The sequence below is a fragment of the Melospiza georgiana genome, chromosome 9 (assembly GCF_028018845.1).
Source record: "Melospiza georgiana isolate bMelGeo1 chromosome 9, bMelGeo1.pri, whole genome shotgun sequence".
NCBI classification, from domain to species: domain Eukaryota; kingdom Metazoa; phylum Chordata; class Aves; order Passeriformes; family Passerellidae; genus Melospiza; species Melospiza georgiana.
The window spans coordinates 4,856,849-4,879,893 of record NC_080438.1 but is presented as its reverse complement, the minus strand read 5'-3'; the positions used below and the strand labels follow the sequence as shown (position 1 = coordinate 4,879,893).

The 23,045-nt window shown below is 42.8% G+C and overlaps 1 protein-coding gene across 7 annotated transcripts in view; it reads left to right on the top strand.

The window, feature by feature from the left end:
* The window catches only part of RASAL2 (RAS protein activator like 2), a 163,954-nt gene that overhangs the window by 90,222 nt on the left and 50,687 nt on the right, over positions 1–23,045 (top strand). Inside the window, exon 1 of one of the 7 annotated variants that reach the window (XM_058029869.1) lies at positions 10,231–10,293. The exons of the other annotated variants lie outside the window; for them this stretch is intronic. Coding sequence (XP_057885852.1) covers positions 10,281–10,293 — 13 coding nt within the window. The 5' untranslated portion in view covers positions 10,231–10,280. Of the gene's footprint in view, positions 1–10,230; positions 10,294–23,045 lie in introns of those variants that run through there. 7 annotated transcript variants of the gene reach the window in all.

The window sequence follows — 23,045 nt, the reverse complement described above, 5'->3', positions numbered from 1 at the left end:
TCTCTAGCAAAGCGACTGCCAAGCACCAGGATTTATCCAGATATCAGATAGATGGTTATGGGATGCTGGCCCAAAGGGAGCTTTGTAGCTGTGTTTTTAAACTCACTAGGCAGCCCTCGGATTTAGAGGTGAGAGCTGCTGGATGCAGGTCAGTAGGAATGCAGCTCTTGTGGATGGCTCTAAGTGGTTCCTGCTGGTTTAGAGCTGGTAGCTGGTTGTGTTTTGCCTCACCTTTGGAATTTCCTTGGCTTCATGTTTTCACAACAAGCACCCAATAACAGGTTTTTCTCTAGCTTACCTGTTGAGGGTGCCATTCCTAAAAGAAGCAGCCATCTGCCTGCTGTTGGCTATAATTATACATGTTGAAGTTTAGGCAAAGCATAAGAAAAATATTAAAAATGACAGGCAAAGTTGCAGTGGTTCCCCAAGTCCAGGTTTGGCCCAGTTCCCCCTGTTTTCCACCCCACCTGTGGCTGCATAAAGAGCACCATTCCAGCTCTTCCCAGAAAAGAAGGAAGAGGCAGCAACCACACACTTGAAATGAGCTTTCTTTCTTTTCCCAGCCTGTGCAAGAAGCTTGCCTTCACACAGGCTGGTGAGACTCAGGAGCAGTTCTTCCCTGGTTCAGCTGTGAAAAATGTCACTCCTGGGAGAGTGAGGCATGAGGAATAAACATGGATCTGTAAATAGTAAAGCAGCCTTGATAGCTGCTATCCAAGCTGAAGAGCAGATAAGGTATTTTTCATTTCACATCCTCAGCTGTTGGTTTTTTTTTTTACTAAGTATTTTATTTTGCAAGTATATTGCATACAAGAAAGGAAAATCCCACCCATGTAGATAGTAAATTAACACATTGAACTGTATTGCTTATTTATTTGTACTTGTCAATAGCACTGTTTAACTCTTTCTTATTTGAGGAAGGCAGATAAGGTTCTTTTTTTTTTTATTTCTTAAATTATAGATTGGAAGTCTGAAAATAAACAGGACAATGTTGGGGATTTAGGAGGAAAAACTGCAAAATACTTTGAGATGAGTGACATGAAAAGAGCCCTGATTGCATTTGTTTGTGGAGTTTCAAATGCACCTCTAAATGATCATTTTGTTTTGCCAGATGAATGAATGTTCATTCTTGTTTGGAACTAAACCTGGTATTAATCATCTTTACATGGTGTTGTAGGCAAAATACTTACTCTAGGTATATGGCTAGTGAGGGGAATAAAGAATTGCAGCCAGTCTGCACTAGGCAGTGAATATTTTTTATAGCTTCATAAGCTAGAAAAACCTTTAAAAATATAAGATTTAAATTCCTTCTTCATCTATACCATGTGCAAAAATGAGTGGATTTTCTAGACTTCTCTGAGCATCTCAATAGCTGGAAACCCCTGTGTTGTGTTTTTCTATGAAACCTTGTAACATTCTTTATTTTCCTTCAAGGCCATAGAGAATGGATGACTCTGCTATTTGGTATCTGCCTTGCTGTGTATCTGGCTTCACTTTTAGATGCAAGTGGCATCTTGTAGTGTGTTATTTGATATATGCCTGACAAGAATATATTAAAAGTACAAGATACATGTGAGAGCTACAGCTGTAGTGAATACAGATGTCACAGAGTGTGTGGGTAAAGGAGCTGGGCATGCAATGGGATGGGAAAAATTGAGCAATGTCCTTTCTGTGAGTGTAGATGAGAGTGGGAGGAAGGTCATATATAATCTCAGATTGCAGTGCCCTAGGTACTTCTCTTGTTCTCACATCCAGGTTAAAAATGTCTCTTGTCATGATTACAGAATTCCTGCTAATGAAAAAAGTGGGTTGGTAGCAAGCAGTGGGAATAGCTTTATGTCAAGATGCTGAGCCAGAGGACACATTAGTGGAGGGAACCATTGCACATCCTTATACAGAGGAAGAAGCAGATGGTGGCAGCCAGGACCTATGACAAGCAGTACAGATAACAACTGCACTAAAATAGCTTTGGAATGGACACCAAAAGCTGAAAGGCACAGCAGAGGCAGCTACAGTATCTGGTAGAGAAATTGCTATGCAGAGCTGATAAGAATATCAAGCTTGTCCCAGGGAAGCATGTGGATAACATGGTAACTGCAGGCCATGCATCTGACAGTGATATCTGAAATTACTCCTTGCAGAAGAGGTCCTTAGGATTGGCTCTAGTGCAGAGGTGAAGGCATTTGCTCTCTTGTGATTTGCTAATTAATAGATTTATTTATTAAAAATGTAAAAGGGGCTGTAAGGTGATGGGGTTCTTTTTCATTGGTAGCAATAAAGTTATATGAGAAAGTTATACTTCTATGAGAATCTTTTTGTTAATGGAGCAAGTGGAACTGTGTGTGTTATTCAAAGGCTTTGCATCATCAGCTGTAGCACCCATTCTGCAGATTTCTGTGGCATTCTTTACAGAATTATGCACACATCCGTGTGGCACCATTCCTAGGAAGTGTGTGGGAGACAAACTACCCACATTACATCTGAGAAATGGAAGCAAGAAATGTGTAGCTCCCCAAAGTTCAGCACTCAGTCAAGTGTGCTTCACCCAAGGGCTGCTGAAGTCATTCTCTCAGTGTCTTTCATTTTCCCCCTTGCTGCAGGGTTGGCTCAGCTGTTTGGGAGGCAGCTGCTGCACCACTGTGGTTACAGTCCCTTGTACTAAGATAGACACCAATTTCCACATACTTTGTACAGCAAGCTGTAATTTGTGATGGTTCAGCAGCTGCCAGAGGAGCAGCTGAGCCATCCCTTCTGAGCAGCACAAACCACTGTGGTCACCCTCAAACGAGGGCCAGAGGGGCAGCACAGGGAGAGAAGCGCAAGATAGAAAGTGACTTGTTTAAACACTGAAAACTAATAAGATCATTTAAAAACTCTAACTCCAGAGGCACTCAGCATCTGCAGCTAGCTTAGAAGCTTGCCCTCTGCTTGCAGGCAGGGGAGAGGTTGTTGCTAATGCTGAGATTTTTAATTCCTGTCTGGAAGATACACTGTACACTGAGTTGTGTCAGCAAGCCGTCCATTAAATATATGCCCTGAAATTTCCTTGGTGCATAATCCCTATCATTGTAGTAATACCTCTGTGAGTGAACAGGCACACTCTAAGTATGTCATTTGCTTGCTAGGATTTCATCTTGGCACCACTTACTCAGAGGAGTCTCCATTCAAGAAAGCTAAAAATGGAGCTGTAATTTCTTCCTAACTCCAGCTTGACAGCCCCTAACCTTCTTTCAAGTGTTATTTGCAGTGGGGTAATTCTGTCACAAAGTGTGATGCAGACCCTGGAGACCAGCACCTAAATGTCACAGGAAGAGGAACTCAAGCTGGGCCATCTCTGTTTTGCCTGATTTCTGCTTCAGATCCTGCTCTTTTTCTAACAGGTGTATTTTTTCCTGTTAGGGAGATTACATCCTTTTAGAGGATCGTTGTTTATAGCAGTGTGTTGGAATTAGCCCATTCATACAGTAAAAGCATGATTCAGATTTCCACCATTCATGCTGTTTGACAGGCTAGTAGCAGTTACCACTTCCTTTCCCAAAATAATTGTCTTCTCTCTTGCTCTGCTTCCTTCTTGCCACCTGCTCACTCTAAATGAGAGTTGTTGAGGAGGCTACGCAGCAAAAGTTTGGATTCTGGCAGCTTTGTGGCATTAATAAGAGATCTTTTTTGCCTGCATATGTGCAAATATCAGGATTAATTGAAAATGAGGAAAAGCTTTGAGGTCTGGTTTTGTTGCTGCTGGTTTTTTTTTAATTTTAAAGTATCAGGAAAGAGCATAGTCAGTGAGAGTTTTTGGAAAGGCTAGTAGTGATGTAAATAAATATTTTTATATTTGGAGGTGAAATCATCCAAGAAGAAAAAAAAAAAAAAAAGCTGTTTCACTTGTTGAAACAACCCTGCTTATTCTCAGTCTGAATATGCATCTCTTGAAAAAAGGTTGCTGAAAGGAGGTCAGAAGAGAAGATGCCCCTTGCAAATTTTGGTTTTGTCCTCACCCTGAGTCACTAGCATTGAGAATGAAGCTCAGATGTGTTTTGATGCCAGGCCTAAACTGCATTGCTACCAGGTGAGCAGTTAGCTGGGCTCAGACAGAAATCCTGCCTCTCTACTCTTCTAAAAATCCAGAGGCTTTGGAATTGGAGTGAGCATCAGAAGATGAGTTAAGCAGCATCTGGTTTCACTGCTGCATGCTGTGTGCCTCAGAACAGCTCCTGCAAGTCTCTGCTGAGCCCTCCTGCCTGGGGAGGATTGCTCCAATACCCAGCCCATGCTCTTCCTTCAGGTAAAAACCTGGCAGGAGAGAGCAGGAAAGAGCCAAAAAGATTCCTGGGGTGATTTTAATAACTTCTTTTTCTAAGACAAAACTGTTTACAACTAAAACTATCAAAGCTGAGCTTTGCTTTCTGTATATTCCAGCTGGAATGAGTATTTGTGATGAAAGAAAAAATAGATTTACTCTGTGCTTACCACATAATTAAGATCCTTGTGCAGTAACAGCTAAGATAAATACCTGGAAAGGGTTACTAGTTTTGGAGGTGGGGAGAGGGAGACAGTTTGTTTTGGAACAAAAAGGATTGTTTGTGACCTGCTCAATGGAAGAATCTGCAATGCACCACTTTTTACACTCAGTAAAGGTTTTTAAGTTCAGCAAAAATTTATTTAGGTGATATTCAGGAATTTGATATGATGGAAGCCCTGTAACTTCTGAGAAAACTGTGTGCCAACAAGAGGGGTGTCCTTCACCCTCCACCACTCAGCTTGGCCTACAAAGAATATCTGTCGGGACGTAGGGATGAAAAAATGCACTTCACAGCTCCCTGTATCTCATCTGTAGGGATTTATGATGTGTCTTGGTGCAGTCATTTTCCCAGTAGCCCTGTCTGCTTTTTCATTCTGCTGCCATGTGCAAAATCCCCATCTACTGCCAACTGTTGTGCATGGCAGGGATACAAAACAGGGCTTGGGTTTAGCCCTCACACTGAGGGGTGTGTTTGGCAGGATCTCTGGCAGGAAGATGGATTCAGATGTGCTGACTTGACATGTTTGCAGCTCTCTGGGTTTGCCCAAGCTGGGCTTGCACGAGCCTGTTTGTGTGTACCTGTGAGAGACTCCCATCCTCCTTTCTGCCTTGCTGCCAGTTCCCTTTATCATGTCATTTAGCAGGCCTCAGTGGGTGGTTGGGGATCTTCTTTTTCTTTTTGACCTGTGCTTTGTACCACAAAGCTCAATTTCAGTGCTCCCAGCAGCTGCCAAGTGATGCTGGAGTGAGGTGGGACAGGGAGCAGGGGATGTGACACCACTCTGTGTTTCCACAGGCTGCAGGTGCTCCCATGCATTTTCTGCTTCCATTCTCTGCTTCCCTTCAGCCCAGAGTTTGCAGAACCCGTGTGTGGGAGCCTTTAGCAAGCTGGGATCTGAAGCCTTTGGCTGATGTAATTACACAAACAAGGCTTTGCTGACAACCACAACCTTTGCCTGCTCCACTGTCTGCTGCCTTGGGTCATGATCTCTTAGTGCTGGGACTTGGGTATGAGGAGTAGGGAGCGTAATTATGCCAAGATCAATTGAAATTCTAAAACTTTTAAGTCTTTAGATAGTATTGTTTACCCATCATGGTCTATCCCAAAATGCAAATGCATGCAAACCATGAGTTGCCTTTTAAAAAACCTCCTGTGAAATCCAGGACATCTTGGACATCTTTACAGGCTACAGAGGGAAACATCTACTGTGTGAAAAGTGCCCTGCTATCTTTTGCATCCACAAAAGAGGTTAGGAAACTTTGGGAAAAGCCCTGAAGTGATCTGAAATTTGGACAATGTACAGTGCAATTTGCCTGCCTTGGAAGGATGGAGAGTTTAGGCAACTCTGCTTGAAATTAAAGCTGACTCCAGGGAGGCTGGATGTAACAAACAGGATGCCTGGATCTCAATGACATTCCCCTGGGCAATTGGAGTTATTTGTATACAGAAAATTGCCAAGCTGCTATCTTTCTTCTTCTATAACACAAGTGAAGCCAAAGGATTTTGGTTTGTTCTGAATGCTGCTGAAACTTTATTCCCCTGCACATAGATCATCTGTGCTGAAAGCTGAGTTTCATCATGAAGCAAATTTTATCTGTTTAGATCTTAAACCTTTTTAGGGCAGAGATAAAGGGTAAGAACACATAATCTCAGCTTTCTAATATTGACACATAATCCATTAGGGCTTTTTTTCCCCTTGGAAATGTATATTACATCCTTGCCCACTGCTTCCAGAGCATAGACAAAAAAATCACTTTAGTGATTTTTTAATTTTATGTTGAGAGTATAAAGAACACCCTGTGAGGAGAGCATGTTGTGCAATGTAGTAATTTCTGAGAACTGGTGGCTCTTGGGCCATCTGGGGCAGATTTGTTGCCTGTGTTCTAACCAAACCTTGGTTTGTAATGAAGGACCCTGTGATTTTCCTTTGTTTCCTCAGGAACAGCAATAAAAAATATTTTTGAAGTTCTTTAGAGAAATCTACCTTAAATCATACAAGAACTCACCATGGATTGTTCAATTTTGTAGCTTCTCTTTTCTAGTTGTTTATCTTGTGACAAAAAGTAATTACACTTCACTCAACCATGTATACTTACCTTTTTTCCATCAGTAACAACTGGCTTAACACTTAATGGACAATTAGCCTTCCTTCCTACTGCCTGAATTACCTTGTCTTGTCTAGAGTTAGTTTGGACTGTTGAGCTAAGCTTAAACATACTGATCTGGTTCAGAGTTGGGTTTTAGTTTACAGAATTAGCTGTTGATCATTTTATTGCTTTAGTATAAATTGATGCTCAAAAATGCAGGTATTGATGAGCTTGGATTAGGTGCATTTAGTTTGAAATTCAGTGTACAAAGCTGTCTGTGCTGTGCAGGGTGTGACGTTCCTCTCTCCCTGCTCTCCCACCCTCCTTGGTGCTGCTGCTGTTGCTTGCTGGGGGAATGGATTCGGCTCCATGCAGAGAAATCCTGCTCACATCCTTGTTGTGGTGATGGGCTGGCTCTGAGTCTGACCTGGGAGATGTTCCAAATCACCCCCAGCAGCAGCCTGGAGTTCCAGGAGCTTGGGTGTAAAACAGAGCTGCTCTCTGTGCTGGCTTTGATGGAGCCAGTGCTCTCACAGTAGGAGTGGAGCCACAACCCAAGCGTGTACTGGGGGTTTTATTAACCTGCCACCCTTTGTCAGTGATCCCTCTTTAAAGGCACAAGGGGAGGGAAGGATTAGAACTGTGATTTTTATCTGCAAAATGGGCAAAAAGCGTTTGAGCAGCTCAGTAGAGAGAGATAATTTACTTAAAGGAGAAATAATAAAGGCACAGAGGAAAATTGAACTGCTCCAAGAGGAAATTGGGCTGTTGAACTCCACTGGAGTTCATCAGGAACTCTTCCAGCAGGCACCTCTGTGCTGCAAGCTCATCCTGGAGTCCCAAAAGCAGCCTTGGAGCTGGAGCAGTGATTAGTGCCCATTAAGGTACAATTAGTGTCCAGTAAAGTGCTTTTGGCTACAGACTAATAATTCTTTATTTTTGAGGCTGCTTGATGTTGTGCGTCACCCAGTGAAGGATTTTTCTGCTTTATTTTTTTGTCTCAGTTGAAACTGCAGATATTTCCTTGACCTTTCAGTGAGCTGGATGCAGTTTAGGTGAGGATCTGACCACTGAAAACTTTAGTCATTTCACTTTTTCCTCCTCACCAATGGTCTTTTCCACTGTTCTGTGGCATGGACAAGCTAAAGCAGCAGCATAGAAGTCCTGATATTTGAACATAAGTCATATAATATTATCAGGGGTTTCTAAAAATTTTTAGTCAATGTCACAGTCTTTTGGAAACAACTTTTATCCCTAGACTTTGCAAATTGCATTTTGAATTTCTGAATCTGGGTAGATTTCTAGATTAATTCCAAGTACTTGTAATAATCTGTCTTTCCCACCCCTAATTTATTTATTTGTTAATTGCCCCATTCACTCTTTCTACCTAAGTCTTCAGCAGATGTCTTTGCTTGAGTCAGACAGATTCTTCAGCATTTCAGAAATCTTTTTTTGAGGCCCATACAGCAAGTTGTAGGATTGACAGAAATAGCTACCAGGATGGAACCTTCTTGCATCACTAAAAATGACTTCTTTGGGAGAAATAGGCAGATTATGGCTGTATTTCAGAGATGAATCTGAAGTTTTAACCCTTCTGTTAGAACCTGATTTTAAAACAGAGGATTCCTAAATGATGGAAAAAGAAAAAAGGGAAACATGGGAACAAATCCAAATGATGAATAAATAAATGAAAATACTAAGCAATTAAAAATAAATATTATAATAATAATAATGATAATAATGGTGATAATAATGGTGGTAATGATCATGATAATTAATATGATGATGATGATAATAATAATAATAATAATAACAAAAATCCATTATTTGCCCAAAAAAGCACAAGAACCTTTTGTAGAGATGCACAAGCTAACTTTCATGTCCCAGTCCTTAATTTTTCCATCTTTTCCCTCATGCCCTGTGGTGCACACGCATTGTGTGCTGTTGCTCCACCCTCTGGAGTGATGCTTTTCTGTGGTGCTGGTGCCCAGCTCTGGAGTGGAGATGCTGTGTAATTACTGAGCATTCCTGACTCTGTGCCTGGGAGAAAGGAGATCATGGGCCCTTAGGAGCTGTTGCTGCCCTTCTACAAAATCTAGCTCCACCTGGTCCCAAGCTTTCCCTGCTGCTTCCAGTAATTTGGCATTTCCAAGCAGCAGGTCAAACTAATTTGTGCTTTGGAAGGACTGTATATTATGTTACTCTGCTATTTTTGGGAGACAATGCCTTTTTTTTGGAGCTTCTCTTCTCTTCCAGTGCTACTCTTGATGCAGGATCCCTGGGTGTAATTTAGTGAATGGTTTTAAAGGGCAATGGAGCAGTAACAATTTTTTATTATTTATTTTGGAGTCAGTATTGTTTAATCACACATTCAGTAAGTTTTTTTCCCAAGGGTTATGCTTGTTTTTTTTCACAGATTTTCCACCTGAGCCTTGGCAGGAGGCAGGGTGACCAAAGCTGTTTTTTCCAAGGGAGACACTGAGGGTGTGGGAAATTGTTACCTGAGACAATGTGCAGAAGCTGTTCTAAGTAACCCTGCTAGAAAAAAGGTAGTGGAAAAAAAGGGGTGAATCAGAGGTCTTGCAATCAAAAGGGAAAATTAGATAAAAAATGAAGAAAATTAAAAATAAACAGAACACTTGCTCTTGACAACAGCAAAAGGCAGCCCCTCAGTTCTTGATGAGTAATTTTTGTTTAGCAACAGGCTGAACAACTTCACATTCTTCCTCTGTGTGTGTGTGCTCTGGTGCCCCTGGCTGGCAGGTGGGACCTGCTGGAGGGCACTTTAAAAATGGGCTTTTAAACATGACACTCTCTATTGTTGGGGTGTCACAACGCGGTGGCAGCAGCAACCAAACTCTGTAGGGTTTGGCTTCTGTGCCTTAAAGAGCTACAAATAAATAAAAATGCTATGCCTGGAAGTTCAGCTCTCGGCACTTGTGAAATAAAATAAAAAAGAACAGAGCTCAGGAAAAGGCAATTGGTATCAGACTTCGCCGTTTCACTCCCAAAGTCACACATCTTTGAATTTAAGGACAAAAATAAAAGGCAATGCAGAAAACAAAGAGGAGGCAGGGAAGTTTATTGTTTGCTTAAGTGGCTCTTGGGGCTTTTTTTGTGCTGTGTATTTCCTAAGCTGTAGAAGCATTTGAAGTGGGGAAACATCTTCAAAGGAAGTGCAGTTTCCAAGCAGATTCCGATACATTTCCTGGTCCAGCTCTTGAGATGTTTTCATGTAAACCGGCTTCTTGCGCTCTGGGCATCGTCTGCAGTGAGCTATACCCTCTTAAGTTTCCCTGCCGCCGATTTTAGCCTGGGAGCCAGCTGCTCGCAATCCCTGAGTTTTCTCAGGCGGCTTTTCCCAGGAGCGTCTCCGGCTGCCCACACCCCTCCCACCCCACCCCGCGTTCCTGCGCTGCCTCCCGGCTCCCTGGGACGGGAGAATGGATCGTGTGCCCGTCCGGGCTGGCTCCTGCCGCCGCTTTTGGGGAGCGCCCGCGGGGCTGGCAGGGCAGGCGGCTCTCGGGGGGCGGCCCTCGGCCAGCCCGGGCCGGGCAGCTCCGTAGGGAGCCTGGGCTGGGCCCCGGCTGCGCGGGGAACAGAGCCGGAGCCTCCGCTGCGCCCGCCCGGCATCCTGGCAGGACCATGGTGGAGCTGAGGGGATCCCCAGAGAATGCAGGGCACAGGTGAGACACATCCCTCCGGACACGGCCGGATTTCTGCCGCGATATTCCTGCCCCGATATTCCTGCTGCGTTATCCCTGCTGAGACATTCCTGCGTGATTCCCGCCACGATATCCCTGCCCCAATATCCCTGCCTCGATATCCCTGCCGCGATTCCTGCCGTGATTCCTGCCCTGATCCCAGCAGGGCGGGGTTGGCTGGGAGGCACAGAGGTGTTCTGCTGGAGATTTAAATTACTTGGCTCAAAGCGACTAGAAACTTGCCGGGGTTTTGTCCCTGTTAGATGTCTGTGCATTTTCTATTCATTTATGCATTTTCCTTTTATTCGTTGTTTCAGCTTGCTGCAAAGGTCTTTAAAGAGATACATTCCTTTAAAGAGATGTTTATGTTGGTACTTTTCTGTTCACTGGTACAGAAATTAAGTGTTAGTATTAGAACAACGTGTAGATGCAAAGATGAAGAACAGGTTTTTGTAAACTGCTTAAAATCTATTTTGTTGCCACTAAAATCACAAGGTTTCTTTTTCTCCCTCTCGCTGAAAGCCCTTACCTAAGCCCTTACTTTACCTAAGGTAGTACATTTTTAAATGTCATTGGATTTCTAGATAAGGCCATCATTTAAGGGCACCCTGTAGGAATATTTGTCAGAGTTTCCTTGTGGCAGGCATTATGAGATGTTTCCAGCATAGGAAGGATGTTGCCAACCTTGCTTCCTGTCCCCCAGAAAGTGATGGTAAATCAAAGCAGTTCAGGGAATCCTACAGGTTGCACATAAAAAACAAGATTTGGTTTCCTTTCAATGTAAAGGACACTGCCTTAGCAATGCCGCTTGCTTTTCCAGCAGCTTTTGTCCTAAAATATATTAAGTGATAGCAAGCTAGAAAGCATTTAAGTTTCCTGCCTTTTGATATGGTTGAGCAATTTCCAGTAGGTACAAAACCAATAAATGCTGTCTAAGGAACCGGGGAATGGAATCTCCTGAGTCAAATGTTTTCTACCTTGGAAACCTCCTTTAATAGGTGCTGATTACGACCTCCTCCTTAGTCATTTTCCTCCTCATCCATAGACAGGGTGAATACTAATTTACTAACTTGGAGAGACTGTTTTTGTTAGCCTGAACCAATGGGCTTGTTCTGCAGCTGCTTTTGAATTACATGATCAGAAAATGAAAACCTTCTGCCTCAGCTTTTTTTCAGACAAACTTGCAATTCTTTGAGAAAGCAAACTTTTGGCAAACTGCTCAGAAAAGTTCAAGGCACCACAATGCCTATTCCTTCCAAATTTCATTTAAGTGATTTTTGGGGTAGTTACCACAAGGTTGCCTTTAGAATTTCTTGTCTCTTTTTTGGGGCTCTTTCATATGATTAACATGTTAATAGGGTAGAGAATTAAGAGTACAATACAGGGGAGCTGTGGAAGGCAGATGTGAGCAGCAACTTACATTCCTGCAGATTCTTCATGTTGTTGCCCAGCTTTATCTGATACTCTGTGGGTACTCTTTCTCTCTTTAAAATCTCCAGGGAGGGAAAAAAAGTGTAATTGCAATGAATACTTGAGGTGACTTGTGTCAGAAAGATCTGTCATGGCTCTTTAAAGCTCATGGGAACAAATCAGCTTCATTTGTGCATGAGCAGGAGGAAGGGACATTCTGCTGCACTGAGCCTTGTATTGCCATTTTCTGATATCTGGGAGTCAGTGTAACGTGTAATATTGGAAGTCAAAGAATTTGGGGCTGCAGCAAATTACAGGGTGTGGATGGCATTTGTAAATGGCTCGTTGGCATCAAGAGACAGATTCATTCTCCAGCCTCTAGAGGTATGTAGCTTGTCCAATTCTCCACAAAGGGAGAGCTTCCTTTTATCTAGATTTCTTGGCTAATTGGCATCAGACAGCACAAATGTTTTTTAGGAGGGCGAATAATGGTGGGATTTGAAACTGGGCCAGTGGCAGAAGGGAGACCTAATGATTCCCTTCCATTTAATTTTCTTTAGCTATGGGTGACTGCTTCTGGTAAGGGAGAGGGAAATCTGCACAGGAAGTCAGCAAGTAAATAATGCAACTACAGGCAGAACTCATGGTTTCAGCACATCCACATGTGAAATTGTCTACAGGCTAGGAGTGTAGATTTAATGGGAAATGGATTTAAAGGGAAATGATGGTGAAACTGTTGTGGTACACACGACTGTAAAAATTGGGTTACAGAGGAATGGCTGCTCCTCTGAGCAGGTGGTGGCAGCTACAAATGGCTGTGGTGAGTTTGTGTGGAACCATAGAACCATTAAGGCTGGAAATGATCTCCAGGATCATCAGCTCCAACCGTTACCCTGGCACCTCCAAGGCCACCACTAAACAGTGTCCCTAAAGGCCACATGCACACATTTTTTAACACTTCCAGGTGACTCCACCACTTCCCTGGGCAGCCTGTTCCAGTTCTTCACCACTGTTTCAGTGAAGAAATTGCTCCTGATGCATTCTTGCTTAGCAGAACGGTGCTGATCCTTGGGCTGTGGGTCTGTGCTGTGGTAACATGTGATATTGCATTTTTCTTCTCCTGCACCTGCAGTGTGATGAGCAGGGACTTTAGGAGGGCAGTGTTGTGATGTGAACACCTGCCAGAGAAGTGGAGCAGCTCTGCCAAAATGTTTCCTTAGAATCGAGTCTCTGGGCAACCTTCAAAAGTGCCACCAACCCACAAGCATTGAAAAATCAACATCTGGCTTTAAAAGAGAGGATTGAAACCATTTCTTTCTATTTATTTATCCATTTTCCTAATTGTTTTGATTCGTTTTGAGTAGGCTTCAGTTAGATTTCCACGCTCAGTCTCACTGAAACTGTTACAGACAGGTCCATTCTCTAGAATAGATGTTGTAATTGGCTCCACATCTGTTTGGTTCCAGGGGTAATGGCTACAGAAAAATGCCAACTATACAAAAGAAAGCACAATTCTAATGCCAGCTTTCACAGCATTCATGCCCTTAAAGCCTGGCCCAGTACGTCCCAAGGTCACTCCAAAATGTCAGCTGCATTTTCTCCATACTGAGTGTCCAGGAGGAAGCTCTAAGATATTGCATCAGTCAGAAATTAAGGTCATGTCCACAAGATGGAGGACTTGGTATGTCCTTGTAAAAATTCCTTCAACTCTGCAGTCTCTTCCCTTGCTGTGCTTCCTTCCTTCACCACCAAATCTGGTCCCTAATTTGGGAACAGATTAAAAATCCCCTCCATATGTTGCCTTTCTTGCACCAATCCCCAGTGTTTGGCAGGGCCTTGGGCTTTGGCAGTTGCTGTATTTTGGTGCTTAGGCAGAGATTAGCATAGTCTTCCTATAAACACAGGTGGAACTGAGTGGTGAGAGGGAGGGAGCCCATGATTCATGGGCAAGGGTAGGGAATCATGCTGCTGGTCACAGTCACTCATTCTCTGGAATGCTCCTGCTTTTCTGCTGCCTGGGAAGTGCCAGCCAGGTGCTTTGGGGCCACTGCACACTGAGAGCTTTTTGGTGGTGGTTTTCTGTCTCCTTAAGTGGTGTTTAAAATGCAGGTAACTTCTTTTTTAGTCTGTGCCAGTCATGGAGAGTTCAGCTCCCACCTGATGGTGTTGGCAAAGCTGTGGTTTCTTGATGCATAAAGGGAGCAAGCAGTGACCTGAGGGTGGAGTAAAGCTCCCTGCTGGCACGGCACCCTCAGCCCTGCTCTGCAGGAATCGCTGGTATTTGGGTTGTGCTGAAAGCAACAAGTTGGACTCGTTGTGGGAGTGCTATGAGAGGCTGTTACCTGGAGCCAAACCTTGGAGGAAGAGGGTAAATAATGCTTTAGTTGATTGGGCAGTTCCTGTGTGATCTGGCCAGAAGCTTAAGTGTCAGGGTCAGTAGATCATCACATTGGTCATGGTGAGTGGAAGCCATCTGTGTGGGTGTCAGGCATTCTGATGGAACCAGAATGGTGCAGACTGAATGATAAGATACTTATTTCTCTCTCATATTTAGTTCTCTGCCATGTGAAGTGTTTTTCTCAAAACTCTAGTTCTGTTATTCTATGAAGTCATAGAAGGACTCCAAACCAGCCAACACCCAAACCCCAGCCCTCACTAACTTGTTCTTTCATTTGTTTGCTTGTTGGAGATGTCATCCAAATGAGTGTAAATAAGAAAAATCTATCCTCGGTGTTTCCCAGCTCTGGTTGAGCCTCTATGCCCAAGGAAAAACAGAAAGTCAGGAAATAATAGTAGAGACCAACATGAATGGTGGAAGCATGCCAACAAAACTGCCTTAATCAATTATTTTCACAAAATACAGCACTTGTGAACACATGAATTGTGCAAACTCTGTGGCCTGCAAGGTGAGGAAGAAAAGCTCCTGGGAAAAATGTTATTTTGTGAATGCCAGCATCAGAAATGAAGCACCCTTTACATTCTGCTATTTATATATATATAGCTGGGTGTATTCATACTTTAATGCAAGATTTCTGTTGACATGAGGCATATGGTTCACAGTCTGGAAAGGCACTCCAGAGTGGATGGCTCTGTAAATAACATCTTGGCCCTAATTTGGAATTAAATTAGCTTAATATTTTTGGAGTGGTCATTAATAGGTACTTAGAAACTTGCAGTCCTGCTAGAAGTGTAACTTAGCTGAATCCCTTGGCTATTCTGAGGATACCAGGGAAGTTGGCTTGAGTACAAAAATGTAATTAAGTTGGTGTGGAAGTGGGAAAAAATACCTTATGGTTGTTCATCAGTGAAGTTCTGGAAATCCAACAGTTGTGCCCAGCTGAATTACCTGTATTGTTATATACTACAGAAGTTCAAGGTTTGTTGTTTATCTCACCTTCCTTTTGAGCCTTTCTGTCCCTATTTATATTTCCAGGCTGTCAGCAGGCACAGCTTTCACTGCCCCTGGATTCCTCTGTGTTCCTGAAATTGTTATTTAGGAAATTATTTTTTCCTGCCCCCCATCCTGAGTAAGCACTGGTAAAAGTCTCTGATCTCAGCTGGGCTGGGAAGGCTGGTGGTGCTCACTCTGGAAGGGAGGAGGACAATTACCCAGCTAAGTGACAATATTACACCAGTGTGCAGAGGTTGTCATCTGCAGCTGGCTAAGAGCTGTTGAGAGTAAGTGTAGAGATCAGTGACTGTGCTAAAATCACTTCATTAAGCAATCTGAAAGGATAAAACACTGGGCTATAATGTGTATGTGTGGGCTGGCACTTCATCAGCAGGGTTTCACTTTCCGCCATAAATGAACTGGCTTGAAGAGAGACTTGAGTGTCCATCCATTTATTTTTTTCCTGATTAAAAAGGGCTTTCTGTGTGCTTTGCCATGCTCCAGTGGGGCTGTCCACATCTTCTCATGTCTGACATAAATCTGCTATTGATTTACACTGCAACAGAGTTATTCTGCTGGTAGCTTGTTCACAGGATCCTGTCACAGCACTACACACTGCTTTTGCTCAGGTAGCTTAAGCCAAAAAAGTTACCCATGTTCCAAAATAACTGTGAATACTCCCATCATGATTTCCTAATACAGACTGAGTTACTCAGCCTTGTCCACTGGGATCCTGTTGAACTAGATCACAGCTTGGTTAGGAGGCTGTTAGATTGTAATGCTGCTCCTCAAAGCAAAATTACTTTCATTATAGATAGGCACTTAAAATGATTTAATGAAGGAAATGGAGCCTTGTGCATATAGAACTGACATTTTTAGGTGTCTGGGAAACTTATTTTCAAGCCTGCTGCTTGTTCCATGCTGTGGGATTGAGAATAGGACTGGAAAGTTAGTACTGCTTTGCATTTTTCTGGGGCAAAGTGCTCAGATAACTCCTGTTATTTCCTGATGGGCAGGAATGAAGGTGAGTAGTTTTGCCTGACACATGACATTGTTCCAGAGGTTGGAGAAACAAACACTCATTGTTTCTATTCCCTCCTAAATTATCTGTAAGACATTTTATTAAGAATGACTTGGGTGTACAATATCTAACATATATTGCTGTAAGGACATCATCTCCTGCCTAAAGCAATATCCATCAGTCAGTCTGTCAGCACCTGTCCCTAGTACATGTAAGACCCATTTTTCCTCCCCTTGAAAATGCCTCATGCAGAGAACATTAATACATTATGATTTATAATCCTACACTGACTATGTGCTTACAAAGCATCTGCATCACAAGGCATCTTTGCTCTATTATTTGCATATATTATGAATTCTCACTTACTAAAAATTCCCGTGGAAAACTCTGAGACTTATGCTTCTGGGTAGTTTCACTGATCAAGACAGCTGATTTGCTAATTTTTAAATTCACAGGATGGCAAAGCTGCTTAGCTTCACAGGTTCCAGACTCATAACTTCAGGAGAGTGACATTTGTGACAACTGCAGAGTTCAGTCAGGGGCTGTAATGCAGGAATTACCAGGGAGGGATGTAGACAAGTTTTAAATGATTGGTTTTTGTAAGATGCTCCAAAGCAAAAAGTCTTGCTTTAATTTCCAGACTTGAGAACCCATCTGCTTTTAGAACTCAGGGGTGAGGGAGATAAACCCAAACACTTTGAACAGGTTTTCTCATGTTCTCACCTGCTATTCTGTGCAGCTACTGGTGCTAATTTTGGAAAGCAGTCTCTCAAGATGGATATTAACTGCTTCTTGTCCCTGCTTTTTGATTGGGGTTTTTTTTGTTTGTTTGTTTGTTTGGTTTTTTTAATACTGCTTTGCTGACCCTTCCTGTCTCTCTATATTTTAATATTTTCCATACTTCTGCTCTGGTCAATAGAGCCATTTGCATCTGGATTTGCATTGGTTCAACAAACTCCCAGTGTAGGTAGGTCCCACAGCATGAAAATAAGTTAGTCATATTTTGAATAGTCTTCTCATGCTGATTTGCATTTTATCTTACAATCTGTCTGTCCTGGAAAATTTGGACAAGACTTTTTTTATGGTTTTTGGAAAGCTTTAGAGCACAAGACCTCCTTTAAGACAGATTTAAGAAGGTATTCACAATAAAAGTTCTGCTGTGAGCAGCACCTCCTGCAGCTGTGGAGCTGGCTCTGGCTTTCTTGCACAGCAAAGGTTTTTAAATCAAAATCAATGCTCCAGAGGAGTCTGAAGATATGTTTGAAGGAATTGTTTGAAACTAAGTGTTCAAAGGATGTAGGCAGAGAGGACACTTCTGATCCCAGTGTTTGATAATGGTCTGTCAAAGCACACAAACCTCAGCCAGAGCCCAGTGTTGGGAGATGAGGCTGATAAATTCAGTCTTGGAACTAAGGAGCAATTTGCTAAGCAGAGTGGAGTTAACCATTGGAACAGCTTACAGGGGATCAGACAGGCTCTTTGTGGCTTTGTGAGGGTGCTGACAACTGGGGATCCTTTTTTCTGGAACCAGGTCTTTGTTCAGAGATAATTCAGGGAATGGATGAAGTCACTGGGGGATGTTCTAAAGGTGTTTCAAGTCAGGTTAGATGGATCTGGTGTCTCTCATACATCTTTTCTATCACTTCAAATTCCCAGCATTTCTGTGGGGACTGTGTTCATGACTTACTCTCTTACAAGGACTTTTTAATTCTTGCTTTAGTTCTGATGTCAGTCTCCACCTCCTGACAGTCCCTTGCAGGCAGGTGACTGTTGTATTGCACTGCATGTTAGTGTGACCTGTTAAACCTCACAAAATGAAGATAAATAATAGGGATGCATTTATGCAGGGTTTCCCCAGGAATGTTAACTCCCAGGAAAATGTGCTTATGAAAAACTTCACTGTCCTTTCAGTTCCTAGTTGCATCCTCCTGCCTGAAGTCTTTGCCAGTTCTAGTTCTATTTTTAACAAAGCTTTTTTTAATCTTCCCATGTTTTAAAATACTCCAATAAGCCAGTTTCTTATTTGATATGCAATATACTTCCCCTGCTATCATGAACATTTTAAAATATTGGAAGGGATTAATAAAGCTAAACTATTACACCAGATGAGGCAGCCAGGGAGGAAAACAGGATCTGTATGTGATTTGTACTCCTAGAAAGGATACAAAATTGGTAAGTGTTCATAGGAAATCAATACTCATAACTCTGTTTTCTCTAGAACCTTTTATTTATAGAGAAGATAGTTAATATTGCAAGTTTTTAATGGAAAGACACCCAGGTGATTGTGAGTATAGGATTTGATTAGGGAACTATAAGAAAGGAGTTGAAATTTTAATTTCATATTGACCAACCAGATAGACCAAAATAACTATCTAATCCTTTCTGGAAAAGTTATTTAATTCCATTCTTATTGCAAGTAGATTTACATCATCAGTTTGCACAGTCTTAAAGAAAAGGTTCTACTTGTGGAAGTTGGACAAAATGTGATCCTCCCACACACAGAGGGAAATCTGTTGGAACAGTTCATTAAAAAAATAAATCAGCTCTTTTTGCACAGGTGGGAAATCTGTCTATCACAGGATTTTATGTGATGTAGGAAATGTTTCTGGGTTTCCATCCCAGCCATGGGATACAGCTGCACTTGTTCAGTGGGAACAGGAGGACAGCTCTGCTCAGTCTGGCATGCTGCGGGGGTACCTGGCTCCTGACTGCCTGTCCCATGTTCCCTCATTAACTGGGAATTCTGTAGAGCATCTGCCCTGCTTGGCAGGTGTTTCATGAAAATATCTGTCCTGCACAAACAATACTTGCTACAGTTTGTCTTAGTAATTGGAATTTTCCTCCCTGCTGGGACTTGATAGCTCTTTTTTTTTTTTTTCCCAATTCATTTGTTAGTTGGTATCTAATTTTTTGCTTTGCTGATCTAATGGCTTTTTGGTGTAGCTTGGGTTTTAGTCAGTGGTCAGCAAATACCCCTGTTTGTAATAGGGACTGGCAAGTGTATGAATTATTTAAAATAAAGACAGGTTCAGAAACTGGTGAGCAAAAGGCAGCTGTCTCTTTAAAGAGTGCAGTTTGATCAGAGCATCAGCCCCATCCCCTGAGGACAAAGGCAATTTTGATTTGTGGGGCCCAGGAGTCCCTCACTTACCAGGATTCGTCACTGCTCGTGCATGTGTAAACCTGCAAAACGCTCTTTTGTGTGGAATAAATCTTACACTGTAAATCCTGCACATTAAATGTGACCCCTCATAAAGTCACAGCAACGAGGCTTCACTGCAGAGCCAGCTCGCTGTCCAGGCAGGGCAGAGTTATTTCCCATTTACCTTCTTTTTGGTTTTTTTTTTTTTTTTTTTTTTTTTTTTTTTTTTTTTTTAGATAAATAACACCCATCAGTGCTGATGGCTTGGTTTTTATTTTTTTTTAGATAAATTACCACCCATCAGTGCTGCTGGCTTCTTTGAGCCCCCAGGATTGCTGCTGTGTCCTTACCTGTCTCTGTGGCAGCGGGGGCTGAGTCCAGCAGGGCTGTGGCTGTGCTCGGGGCTGAGGAAGAGGAGGGATTCCCCCTGTCGTGGTGCTGAGGAAGAGGAGCAGTTCCCTGTCGGTGCTGCTGTTGGCAGCCAGCAGCAGATTCCATTATTGCCGATCAATGCGCCGCCATGCAGGAGGAGGGGAGAGGGAGGGGTGGGAGCTTCCTATTCACACATTGATCAACCTGCCATTGCATGAGCAAATTCATTGCAAGGAAGGCTGGGATGCTGGGATAATAGCTGGAGCAGGAAGGGGCTTGTAAACAGGGGAATGCAGGCTCGTTACAAGTGGGGAGGGGATTTAAATTGCCTCTGAGCTTGCTGGGTTGTTTTTTTTTTTTTCCCTAGCATAAAGCACAATACCTGAGCCTTCAAACAAAGCCAACACTGTGAGGAGTGGTAGGGCTACATTGCACTTAGCTGATGAGCTATTGTGCTGACTTATTTGAGCTTCTTCAGCACTGATGTGTTTCTACTTTTTACTTAAGTTGATTCTGTCATAACCTGCTGCCTCTTCTGGATTTGGAGACCTCAGTGTCCCCTGCTTCCCTTTTTTGCCTTCTCTCTGTTCCTGCTTGGACTGAAACCTGCCACAAAGGGACAGGTACAAATCCCAGTAGCTGCTCCCACCCATGCCTGCCGTGGCAGAGGTAGGGTTGGGAGAGCAGGGCAGATCAGGCTCCCATGTTTGCCAGTGTAGGCTGTAACTGGAGTACTGGAACCCCAAGACCATCAGCTCCTCCCCATCCTTCCTACCCTGCTTCGATCACTTACTGTGTTCTGTATGGAAAAGTTTTCTGGCTGGAGAATAAGTCTGCTTTCTCCTGGGCATGTGGCTGAATGGCTGGATAGCAGCACTGAAGATGAGAAAAGCCTTCTCTCGTTCCTTGGTACGGTAGGGTACAAACTGCATTTTTGGGGTTTTAACACTTGACTGGGAAACTTTACCACTTTGGTGCTTAATTTCTTTGGTGTTTCTGTTACCTGACCTTATTTCTTTTTAGGAGCTTTTAAGTGGTGTCAAGTTTTAATTAAACTTGGTTGCAGCATGTTTGAAATAGTTACAAACACACAAGGGTTACCTTGTAAATGGGCATGTGCCCTGCAGCCAATGAACTGAACTGGATAAACATTATTATTTACTGCTCTGGTTTTCTTCTCTGTGCCTTTTGACAAGCTGATCACTGGGCTCAGTCCACTTCCTCTCATTTCTGTCAGCTTGCCTGACTTCTGAACTGTGTGATGGCAGCAAGATAAATCAGGGGAGACTGCTCAAAGTTTTTCTTCTTAAGAGAAATGTGCAGATGCATTTAGAATAAAAATTCCCAAGTGGTGTCATAACTGTGGGACCGGGTTTAGGGTTCACTGGCACCTCTTGGATATCTGCAGTGCATTGTGTCTTTTCCTCTGTCCATAACAATAATTCCTGCTGCTCAGGGACAAAATCCTGCCACAGAGCAAGAAGTGCTGAGGCTGGGAGCATCTTTCTGGGCCATGGAGAGGAGCAGGCAGGAGCTGTTGAGCTTTGGTGTGTTCAAGAGCCAGCGGGGCTGTCCCAAAGGATTGCTTTGGGATAGCAATAGAATGCCTCTATTCACAGCCCTTTTACAGACAGTGAAAAGATTGGTTTGGAAAGCTGTGGCTCAGGGCTGTTGTTTAATAACGAGGACAATAAATATTGATATCATACTAATGTGTGTTTAAGTCATAAGCCTCTAAACAAATTAGGCTGCAGGAACAAGTTACCATGCCTCAGCTGATCCGTGTTAATTGTCTGTGTGCAATCTCTGCAGCAAACACAAGGTAATTTGAATTAGCAGGGGCAGTCCAAGATCATTAGGAACTAACGAGGACATCAGCATCTCCAGGTCATGGGCAGCAGCTCCTTGTCTCTGCTTTTGTGTTGGCGCTGTTGTGCTGGCAATTTGTTTGGCTGTGCGTGAGGTCAACCATTAAGGGAGGTTTCAGAGGCTGCTCCATGGGGAGGTCAGAAAGGAGCAACTATCCCAAATTTTGTACAGCCAGGCAGAGGATGTGTTGAGCAGTTTAGGGATGTGCATCTGCTTCATTTCTGACTTGGTTTGCAGAGCTGGAGGATTTGTTCTTCTGCTTCAAAGTGAATGCATCAGTGTAAGCACAGCTAATGTTGCACTTAATGCCATTACAGTTTCCTCCAAACTTTCAGGGAAAATAAATTGTGGAAGTTTTTACTTGAAGCCCCCAAATTATTCTTTCCTGTGATATCTGTGCCTTTTCTTCCAGTCTCCTCTAGTGTTCCCCTGCTTCACATGTTAGGTCTTGTCTTTCAGACTGTAAAGTTATTTAGGAATCAATGACTTAAGAATCTTTTAAGTGACTTTTTGTGTCATTTAGGTTGCTTTTTATGCACCTTCCATACTGGGTGCTGATTCAATTATACCTTTTTTTATATGCCAGCACAATGCAGGTGTCTAACACCAACAGAATTGCCTGTCTGTAAATTAAAAATCTTTTATAGTTACCTGGGTCATCTTCCAAGACTTATCTGATCGACTCAATCCCTAGTGAAGCACAGTAAGTTCTTTTCAAACCCCTGCTAATGGACTGGGAGAGTTTTTGATCATAGTTTGTATCTAGCAGTTGTTTGATGCTGGAGTTCTACAGCCAGTGAGCTTTGCAGGGTTCCCTTTGTATTTCCCTTTCCAGGCCTGGCAGCTTTTGTGCACTTCAGTGTCCTGAAACTTGGTTGCATTCACTCTGATGTATCTTCTTGTGATTATTTTCCCTGTCTGGTTGCCTTGATAAATGTGGAAAAGCTATCTCTGCAAATTTCCATTTTTTCCTTTAAGTTATACCTTGCAGGATTTGCATAATGTATTTTAGTCAGAATACAAACTTGGACTTCAGGACTTAAAACAGATTAGGGGGTTTGAGTGTTCTTTTACCTTAGGTGTTTTGTACAGGCATTTAATGAAATTTTTATGATAATCTGTGGATTGGGCCCAAGTCTGAATTCTCCCCAAGTGAGCAAAATGAGAGAGAATGCTTATTGCAAGATAAAACATTAACATTTTTATTTACTTTTATATGAAGCTTCCTATTTCACTAGGTAATCCCCATCAGAAAAATGCTGTTGAAACACTTCTTCCTCTTCTTGTTCTTCCTTCTATATCTGCAAATAATTCCTAGCTGGTGTGGCTGAACCAGAAAGCTGGGTTTGTTTAGTGTCTGCTTCTCCCACCTGGAGAAAAAGCTCTTCACAGTGAAAACACAAATTTCCACCACAGCAAATGTTCCAAGTGGCCACAGGGCCCAGCAACAGGAAATTTAGGGGAGCCCCCAGAGCCCTGTGGCGACCAGAGGGCACTGAGGCTACCCCACTGTGGCAGAGAGGTTCCCT